Here is a 10,875-nt window from a genome sequence, read left to right on the forward strand (position 1 = left end):
TACCATTTATCCCAAAGCCAACAGCCCAAACCGCCACCCCACCTTGTTCGTGTGAATGCCCTTCCTATCACTCAAAGTGGAAGACAAACTCAATGCTACAAGTGCCTAGAGTTTGGTCATAAGAAGTGCGAATTCCCTAAAGAAAATGACTCAAATTATTTTGTGCCTCCTACTAACCGTCTAAATCCACCCAATCAAGGGGGACAATTTAGAAACCTTCAAACCAAAAGGAGAAATCGAGCACAGGCAAGACCTAATCCTATGCCTCATCTTCATGGACAAAATCCAACCAACAACCCACCTAGATCATCATCTGTGAACTTTGTTTCAGTAAAGGATGAGATGGAGGAGCAAGCCCACATCTATGCTGCCTTGGACCCCAGTGGCCGAAATCGACAATTCTCCATTCTTGAGACTAAGGGAGAGTATGAGGGTAAACCTCTTTCCTTTCTTATTGATTCGGGTAGCTCACATTCATTTTTGTCACCTAACACTGTAAAAAGATTGCAAGTCACCTCCCAACCCACACGCCGTAAGTTACGGGTTTCTCTAGCAACGGGATCCACCATTCTGACAGATGAACAGATGGTAGACCTATCCTTTCAACTAGAAGGTCACTCAACCCAACAAAGATTTAGAATCCTGAAGATGGGCCGATTTGAAGGAATCTTAGGGATGGATTGGCTGAGAAAAAATAAAGCCAACATCCATTGCAGTGAAGGAAGCATCTCTTTTTCAAACTCAAAGGGTGAACAAGTCTTAGTGCAAGGCAGAACAGGGAAAGCTCCCTTGAAAGTGGTCAAAGCCAGTCATTTGGTTAAGGGGTTAAAGAAAGGATTGTCAATTTTTGTTATAAGGCTCAATAAACTAGAGACCAAATTAGAAGAATCAGAGCCTGAATGGCTAAATGAATATCAAAATATTTTCCCAGATGAATTGACAACTCTTTCACCACCTAGGGAATTAGTACACGAGATCGAGCTCATTCCTGGTGCCCAACCAGGAATGTCCAACCAATAGCAAGTACTCCCTACAAGATGTCACCTTCCGAATCCATAGAGCTAAAGAATCTGTTGACTCAGCTTTTGGAACAAGGTTTCATCAAACCCAGTGTCTCTCCTTGGGGTGCTCCTGTACTCTTCCAAAAGAAGAAAGATGGAACGTTCAGACTTTGCATAGATTTTCGAGGCCTAAATCAGTGCACTATCAAGAACAAGTATCCCTTGCCTCGCATAGATGAGCTGCTTGATCGACTCGGTGGTTCCAAATTTTTCACCAAGATTGATCTCAGGTCAAGCTATTACCAAGTTGGGATAAAAAGGGAGGATATTCCAAAAACAGCTTTTAACACAAGGTTTGGGCATTATGAGTTCATTGTCATGCCTTTTGGCCTAACTAATGCCCCTGCCACATTTAACCATCTCATGACCGACCTCTTCAGGACAGAGTTAGATGATTTTGTTCTAGTCTTCTTTGATGACATCCTTATATATTCAAAGACATGTACGCCATGTCTTGGAGATTCTCAGAAAAGCCCAACTCTACGCCAAGCGTAGCAAATGCTCTTTCTTTGTAGAGAAGGTTGCCTATTTGGGATACATAGTTTCAAAGGATGGTCTTTCTCCCAACCCAGCTAAGGTGGAAGCTGTATTTCAGTGGCCCATTCCCAAGACTGTTTCAGAAGTATGGGGATTTCTTGGCCTCACATGATGGTGTAGAGTATTTATTAAAAACTATGCTCTCATCGCACGCCCTCTCACTGAACTCACTAAGAAGGAGGAACCCTTTATCTGGTCAGAAAAGAGGGATAAAGCCTTCAACAAACTAAAGGAGATTTTGGCCAGTGAACCTGTTCTCAAACTTCCAGATTTTCAAAAAACCTTTGAGGTGATAGTGGATGCTTGCATACAGGGTATAGGTGGAATCCTACAGCAAGAAGGCCATCCCATAGCTTACGAATCACGACAGCTCAGGGTTCATGAGAAGAATTATCCCACCCATGACCTCGAGCTACTGGCTGTGGTTCATGCGCTCAAGTGGAGACACTATCTTCTAGGTCACATGTTTGAACTTGTTACTGACGACAAAAGTCTCAAGTGGATTTTTACCCAACCAGATCTTAATATGTGACAAAGGCGATGGGTTGAATTCCTACAAGAGCTCACTTTTGAGATCAAATTTAGACCAGGCAAGGAAAATCAAGCTGCCGATGCTCTAAGCCAACGAGTAGTGGCCCTTGCCATTACGCTAGTCCATTCAACTCTACCCGAAGAAGTTCAAAACGCCCTCCATACTGATGAGCAATTTGGTCCAAGAAATCCAAGCTCAGGTTCAGAAAAGATATCTGGAAGGCTACTCTATTCAAGATGGACTCTTATTCTTCAAGAATAGATTGTGCATACCTACATGCTTAAGGATGCAAATTTTAAAGGAAGCTCATGAAACTCCCCTTGCAGCTCACCCAGGTTATCACAAAATGTTTGCCTCTCTTAAACAGAATTTCTACCGGCCTAAGATGAAAAAGGATACCTTAGAGTATGTTAAGAAGTGTTTGGTATTCCAAAAGGTGAAGTCTGAAAGAGTTAAGATTCCTGGAAAGCTACAACCATTGGATATACCTACAATGAATCAGTTTGGATTTTGTAACAGGGTTACCCAAGACTGCTGGAAATTTTGATTCAATTTTTGTGGTGGTGGATAAACTCACCAAAGTAGCTCACCTTGTCCCAGTCAAAACCACTGCCTTTGCAAAAGATATTGCTCAATTTTTTGTAAAATAAATTGTCAGATTACATGGAATACCTGCCAGGATAATCAGTGATCGTGATGCCAAGTTTACCTCTAAGTTTTGGAAGGCCATGTTCCAATCCTTAGGCACTCAATTAAACTTAAGTTCAGCCTATCATCCAGAGACAGATGGACAAACTAAAAGAGTTAATCAAGTCATAGAAGATATTTTGAGATCATACTGCAGCCAGTAACCTCATCTTTGGATCAAGTTTTTACCCTTAGTGGAATTTGCTTATAATTCTTCCTACCATAGAAGCCTAGGAATGTCACCATTCAAAGATATTTATGGACAAGATTGTATCATTCCACTCAGAATGGCCGACCCAAGTCTCCCAGTACCTACAACAAAGAATACACTTGAAGAAATGGATCGTCAAATCAAAATAATAAGGGAGAACCTTAAGAGAACAAGTAAGAGGCAAAAGAGTTATGCCGATTTACATAGATCCCCCCGGATTTTTAAGGCAGGAGATAGAGTTTTCCTTAGGTTCAAGCCAAAGAGAAGTTCACTCAAATCGGGAAAATACAAGAAGTTAGCATATAGATATTGTGGACCCTTTGAGATTTTGAGAAGGATAGGGGACCAATCTTACGAACTCGCTTTACCCCCTCACTTGCATGTGCACAATGTTTTTCATGTCAGCTTGCTAAAAAGATATGTTGCAGACCCCCTTCACATCCTAAATGACGAAGATACTATTCTTATCACACATGAAGAATTCCAGATGGAGCCAGAACAAATTTTGAACATGAAGGAGCGGAAGCTACGACATCGAACAATTCGGGAGGCTTTAGTCCAGTGGAAGGGCTACCCCATTGAAGATGCCTCTTGGGAAGATTAGGAACGCCTTACTTCTCAGTTTCCTCATCTTTATTATAAGGATTCTTCTCTTTTTTGTACTCAAACTAAACCATGCTAACCCATGTAACTACAAAATCCAAGTTCTCTCTTACTGAACTTTTGTAATTGATCTTTTGCTAAATAATAACGAGATTAGCGTTTTCCTTTACATCTTGTGACTTGGATTTGTGTATGGAATTACAAAATCAATAAATAGATTTAGCTAAGTTTGAAATCCTCTCAAGGACTCTATCAAATACAAGATATAAGAACTCATGACCAATTTCATTATATCCATCAAGATAAATAAGAGAAAGAAGGACTTAAGACAGGCACCAAGATCTTAGAACATGATGAGCTTGTTAAGGGATATAACAAAGATACATTTTCTAGAGGTTGATAAGCCCATCCATTACATGATCACAAAAGAAACTATCACAAGGAGGGCACATATTAGGCCTCTCATCAATTGGAAAGATTCGCTCTGAAATTATTGCACTAATCTCTCTAGTATGAGGTGTGAAGTTAAAGGGCCCTCTAAGTGGTAAACAAAAATGAGGGTAAATATATATCTTTTAATGAGGGAGGAATTGAGTAAGAAAAAAGACCCGTTCTGAAAAACCTCGATGCATTGACCTCATCACGCAGTAATACCGAGGACCCAAACCCATAGCTTCAATAACCATAGCCAAACGGACATTATTACGAAAGTGATCCCAACCCCAAAGGGTCACCCTTGTTACACTTTGAAATGTCCGCCATTTGGTTTGAGCTGCTGAAGTTCCCAAGTGAGGAAATAGCAGGCGCCCATATCGCTCCACAAAATCTCTCCTCACGGATTCACTTGTTTGTTGTAGATGAAGAATGGCTACAAATAAAATTAACTCTTGCCACCGATCCATAACGTAAGACAATGAGTAAAGAGACAAGCTTGAGGAATTTTGACAAGGGATGGAAAGAAAAGTGAAAGATAAAAGAAATAATACTGGAAGAAATGAAAATATAGTGCACCTTCTATAGGCTAGCCAGCCAAGGAAGGGTAAATTAGCGTTACCCAGAAGTTGAAAGTGTAACGTGCGGAAGAAGATTTCCCAGCTTCCTTATTTATTTCGAGCTGAAGACAGCTCTTGCTTTTTGTTCGGGAGTTTGTAAGGTCCTCCTCTTAGCCTTACTCTTGCAGAAGTATCTAAGCGTCAACTTTTCAAATACAATCGAATAAAGCACCCTAGCTACCCACGAGATGCTTTCGGTTTTAACCATGGGAACATGGATATAATCAATGCAAAGCTATCCATGAGACACTTTCGGTTATCACCGTGGGAACGTGGATATACCTATGCATGGGATATTAGTTTTATCTCAAGAAAATATAAATGTGCATAAGAAAGCAAAGAAAGAATAGGGTAAGGTGAAAAAGTAACTTGTTGAAAAAACAAATCCACTAGTTGAAAGTAGCTTGTTGAAGAAGCCACTTGTAGGAAAAGTAGCTTCATGCATAAGCCACTTGTAGGAAATTAGCTTCTTGCATAAGTAGATTGTTGGAGAAGCTTTGAGAAGGAAGAAAGCCTATCAAAATATGTAAAGTAACTTGTCACGATAAGTTAAAGGCCTTATCAAATTAACCTTAAAAGGAGGCCTTCCCTACTCATTAAACACTTCTTCGCTTTACTTCGCTACATTTCGCTACGCTTCACTTCACTTCATTTCTCTACACATTTTGATAGTGCAAGCTTGATAGTGAGCCATGAAAAACCAATGCTAATCCTTCTTCATACACACCTACACACACTTCTCTCCTCAAGAGAAGCCATAACCATAATCTAGATTACCATTATTCTCTTCACCTTCTCTCTCTTAACGTACAAGCTTTCCATAGCTTGAAGTTTTCTTAATCTCCTTCTATTCCCATAACCAAATTGGAGGTTTTAAAGCAAAGGCGAGCGAAAAAGATCCGGCCACGTCAATATACTTGCCGTTACTCGTCCAAAGCAAGGAGAAGACTCTACTATCTACACAGTAAGGTTTCGAAACCTTAAGCCTCTTGATTAATCCTCTCCACGGTATTAAAGGTACGCTAAATCCCTTTCTAAAGAATAATTTGTTAATCATTCATACACTATTACATGCATATTTTACGATACACTAGTAAGTCCACTCATAGGAAATTTGCCATTTTACACTACCATGCATAGAAGGGTTTTACTTTTGCATAAGCACTCAAAGGAAGTTTTGATTAATTTCCTAAGTTGTAAGTTGGTGCATCTCGAATTTTTTGTGTGTATCACGCATAGATCACACCAAAGCAAAAAATCATTATAGAAAGCATATGCATTGTCCATTTCAAGTTTGTTTTGCAAATTCGAAGGGGGGAGTAAGGGGATAGCTTCATGGATGTCGTGACCGTGTTGCTTGAACATAAAACTCCCATTGCTTCCATGGAGTTGCCCCATGGATTGCAAATGATAAAAAGGGACCAAAATGGGATTCATCAAAGTCGGGGATAACTTGAAACTTACATGGAGACAAAACCTTAAACTTCCATGAGATTAGTTGTTTTCTTAAGGTCTTGTTTGAATAGAAAATTAAAAGGAATTAGGAATTAAGGGTTTATAACTCAAGGAGGTTAATTAAAAAAATTTAAACTAGGATTAAAAACTTTACCGAGAAGAGTGACGTGGATAGCCCTATCATAACATAGCGATTTAGGTGTGAACTTGTCTTCATGTTTGGAAAAAGGCCGGCATAGGTGTTTACCTGTGGGATACAACGGAGGATGGTCCTTTTTGGCTAGGGCTGATAACCATTGGTCTATGCTTGAGCTTAGGGTTCATTCATTGCCCTAGAAATGGGATTGAATGGGAGTGTGTCCCAGTTGGGTAGATGTGACCCGCGTATGCGTCTGAAAATCGGCCTAGTCCGGGTAGGCCTGATGCTGGCGGGAAAAGGAGGAAGGAAAAAAATCCACGGAGGGATCATGATAAGGGAGGAAGATGTGATTTAATTAAGGAACTCTTCAAATTGTTTGGGAAAAAGGAACCTTGGAAAGGCTAGGAACCTAAATGGGCTATTTTGCAATTGTCCTCATCAGTCGGGGGACCTTTGCTCTTCTTCTTGGGATTATTGATTTAAAAGGAACCTAAAGTAGATTATTTTTGAAGCCTTTCCCACACAAGATAAAGAAAAATGAGAACTAGAATCTGTGTAAAGGTGTCGCTTTCTCATATGGCTGAGGAGACAGGATACCCGAGTCCTGGGATGAGGATCAGGATATGCCTGGAGAAGTATATGTGATTGCTTGAAAGATAACTAGATAATCTTACTAATATTAAAGGAAAAAGGAAGTAAAAATATTCTATGAAGGAAAAGGTGGGAACGACCTGATAAATGCACATTTGCAAGGGTATGCAACAGTTTGCATGCTGCTTTCAAATTCTTGAAATGTATTCTTGGTTCACCATGATTGGAATACTATCTTCTAGTATCATAGTACTACCTTCTGAAGGTGCATTTATCAAACGGTTCGGTGGGTGGGCAGATTCCGGAGGGTTAATTGTTGGCCGGAAAGTTTGACTCAATTTTATGTTGTCTTAGCAATTAAGTTCAAAGCAGGGGGAAAAGGGATTGTTCCCCGATGTACGGAGCGGGGAACAACTTGGGATCGAGGGATTCATGAAGATTATAATACACTCACCTTGGGGGAACGCATTGACGGCTGTGCTTGGTCCTAACCGGGAAAAAAGCGTCAATGACCTTGAACCAAGGGTGAATTAGAGAACTCCCCCAGTTGACCCTGGGAGGTTGAGTTCCACGTTAGTCTGATGACTTCGATTGATAAGATTGATCGGTAAGCAAGGTTCTTCGGGGCTAAGGGATCCATATGAGAGAAATTGAATGTTATCGCCCCGTTGAGTTGGCATTGAAGAGCAGGAGGAGTCATGTCTTGGTGTCGATCTCAAGCGGGAGGGATGTCGGAGATCACGGTGTATCCATGTGGAGATGGTACATTCGGTGGTTCCCGGGCATGGCCCTCATAGTGCCAAACGACCAGTGGATCAAGCGACATTGTTTCAGGTAAACATTGCACCTGCATGGAGTCAATATATCATTGATTTCTTAACAACAAGGACATCTCTTGAAAACATAACAAAAGCACGGAAAAGAGCTATAGAGCTGGAGACTCGCGACTTTAATTTAATTGGGAATCAAATCTATAAGTGAGGAAAGGAAAATCAACTTAGAATCTGTGCAAGTGAAAGTGAATACCTGTTGATTCTAGAACACGCACATGGAGATATAGGTGGAGGCCATTTTTTAGGTGATAAGACGGCCAAAATTTTCTTAACCGCAGGAATAAGGTGACCTACATTGCATATGGATGTTGAGGAGTTTGTAAAGCGTTGTGATGCATGTCAGCGCACCAAGGTGCTGATAAAGAGAGATGAGATGCCACTACGGCTAATGATGGGAGCAAGGGAGTTTGCAAAATGGGACATTGATTTTGTTGGACCTATTTCACCCCCTGCATATCGCACCCATACCCAATATATCATTGTGGCTACGGACTATCTCACAAAATGGGCGGAAGCCAAGGCAACACAAAAAGCAGACGCAAGAACCACTGTACAATTTTTGTACGAGAATGTCTTTGTATGAAACGGATTACCAATAGAAATTTTCAGTGGTCGAGGGGCACATTTTCTTAATGAATCCATTGAATATGTGCTAGAGGAATTCATGGTCATACATAGAAAATATACTCCATATCATCCACAGGCAAATGGACAAGCTGAGGCTACAAATAAAACACTATGCACTATTCTGACTTAAATTGTATCAGATTCAAGGATAGACTGGGATCAGCAGTTACACCCAACACTATGGGCATACAAGGTAACTTACAAAACATCAATAGGAACAACACCGTACAACATGTTGTTTGGTCTAAACGCTATATTACCCATAGAGTTTTTAGTTCCGACTCTACAAGTAGTGAAAAGCTTAGAATGGATAGGGTATGAGCTCTCTTCAAGAATAGATGATCTTGAAAAGCTAGATGAACTTTGCTTGAGAGCTGTAGCTACGATCTATGCTAAAAAGAGAAGACAAAAAGAGTTTTTTGACAAGCATGTGAGCACGAAAGAATTCAAAACAGGTGATTATGTACTTGTTTATACCTTGAAGCAACATGCTAAGAAACTTAAAAAGCGAGGGATGGGACCCTTTGTGGTTCGTGACTTATTACAAAGTGGAGCTGTCAAGCTTGCTACATTAGCAGGGGAAGAAATGCCAAATTGGATTAGTTGGTGTCGATTAAAAAAATATCATTTACCACTAACACAGGATATGCTTCAACAAATACATCAAGAAAAACAACGGATGAAGGAGAAACAGAGGATACAAGAAGAGGCCCAAGCAGAAGCAAAAGAACGCATTGCAAAAAGAAGGTTTCTACGACAACAACAACAATGTGGATCACCGTTGCAAATAAATGCTATTCAACTAACGAATTTTGATGAAGACACAGTGGAGCCAATAATTGCAGTCAAAGTGGGTAGCAATCAAGTTGAATCGACGGCATTGCTTGATTCTGGAGCTCAAGAAAATCTAATCTCTTACAGATTATACAAACAGCTCAAGCCCAAAGGTCAACTACATCCTACTCCACAAGTGCTGGAAAGTAGTACATCACATTGAATGAAAACATTGGGCTGGACTATATTGCATGTACAAATACATCAATATATTTATCCACACAAGTTTTATGTGGTTGAGGATGAGAGCACACAACACCCCATGTTGTTTGGACAACCTTGGCAAAAAGAGTATAATGTGCAGATAGATTGGAATGCGGATGTAGTAATTCAGCATGCACAAGAACAACAAGTGGTAGACTTTGCTCAGCAACCCCAGAAGAATTAGATGGAAGCAATGCAATCACTAGATAAAGAACCAAAAGGATGGGTGCCACTAAATAACAACATGATACCCATGGCGAACAAACAGGGAATTGCCAACCATGTTCACTACAAACATAAAACTACATAGACCGTAGTACCAAGATCAAGGTTAGCAACACGCGACAAACAAGTATGGGTGCGGAAGGATAGAGGTGACATGGCAGACAAACCACAATACAACAGAAGAAGTCAACAAAAGCACACAGTTAAACCAAAAAACAAGGGAATAAAAAAGATATGGATCCCAAAGAGAATGCTCAGTAACAACTTAAATGTGACTCACATTTGGATCCCGAAACCAAAGCAACAGGAACTCCCTTTAGTACAAACAAGATCAGCATGCAGACACACACTACATATGAAACCGGCAAACCGATCAATGTGGGTGCCAATTGGCAGCACAACAATGACAACCGCGGAAGTAGCAATAAACCTACAAAGACCTCCAAAACAAAGCTACAAATGGAAAGCAAAAGAGACAAAGACTACGGCCAACTCCTCCATGACAAGTCTCTCCAAGGAGATAACCATGGCCATTTCGACAGTAGTGGCAAACCAAGCAACTTTTGCAAGAAAGACGATCAACCAAAGAGCGGTAGAGTTACAACTTTTACTTGCAAAGAAAATCTGCCGACCAAATCAACAACAACAAGGAAACCTCAATGTCAAATGCCAATAAGCATCTTGCTTATACCCTCCTCTTGCATAGCATTAATTTTTCCATGCATTGACCGAGTATGCATCCTATAGGGCCACATTACACGGCCAAGCATTAACACAATTTTTAACCCATGCACGGCACATACTCTGAGGTGATACCTTGTTGTCTGGGAGGATTCCGGCTAGGAGGGGGGGAGGCATTCTTAAATGCGGACCCAATGGTAAAAAGAGCAAAAAAGGGCATGTTTTTCGACTATGTTTAAGGGTTGTCGTTTGATTGTGAAATTTTTTGGACTAACCTAAGTACATATGTCCTTATACTGTATCAATAGACAAGTATATTGGGCCAAACGCTAAATCAAGCCCCTAGGTGTGTGTATATAGGTAAAAATAGTCATTTTTCGGGTAAACTATAGGTAAAACGAAGAAATCCAGCCATAAAAATTGCATGTGAGTGTATATAGTGTTTTGCGGGGATGTTTTGAGTTATTATGATTTTTGGAGATTTTCTGGGTTTAATTTGCTATTTTCTTTTTAATTTTACTAATTATCGACAAAAAAACTTCAAAAATACAAAAAGCAGGTGAAATACGGTCGTAATGAAAAACAAAAAATATGGGGATAATC

General features: G+C 40.3%; 1 protein-coding gene across 1 annotated transcript; it reads left to right on the forward strand.

The window, feature by feature from the left end:
* Positions 1–261: 261 nt before the first annotated feature.
* LOC147424684 (uncharacterized) lies at positions 262–1,020 on the forward strand. Its single transcript, XM_086499978.1, has one exon. The coding sequence runs from the start codon at positions 262–264 to the stop codon at positions 1,018–1,020; it is 759 nt and encodes a 252-aa protein (XP_086356104.1).
* Positions 1,021–10,875: the final 9,855 nt, after the last annotated feature.

This window comes from Adiantum capillus-veneris, chromosome 25 (assembly GCF_014529385.1).
Source record: "Adiantum capillus-veneris isolate H3 chromosome 25, ASM1452938v2, whole genome shotgun sequence".
Classification (NCBI taxonomy): Eukaryota; Viridiplantae; Streptophyta; class Polypodiopsida; order Polypodiales; family Pteridaceae; genus Adiantum; species Adiantum capillus-veneris.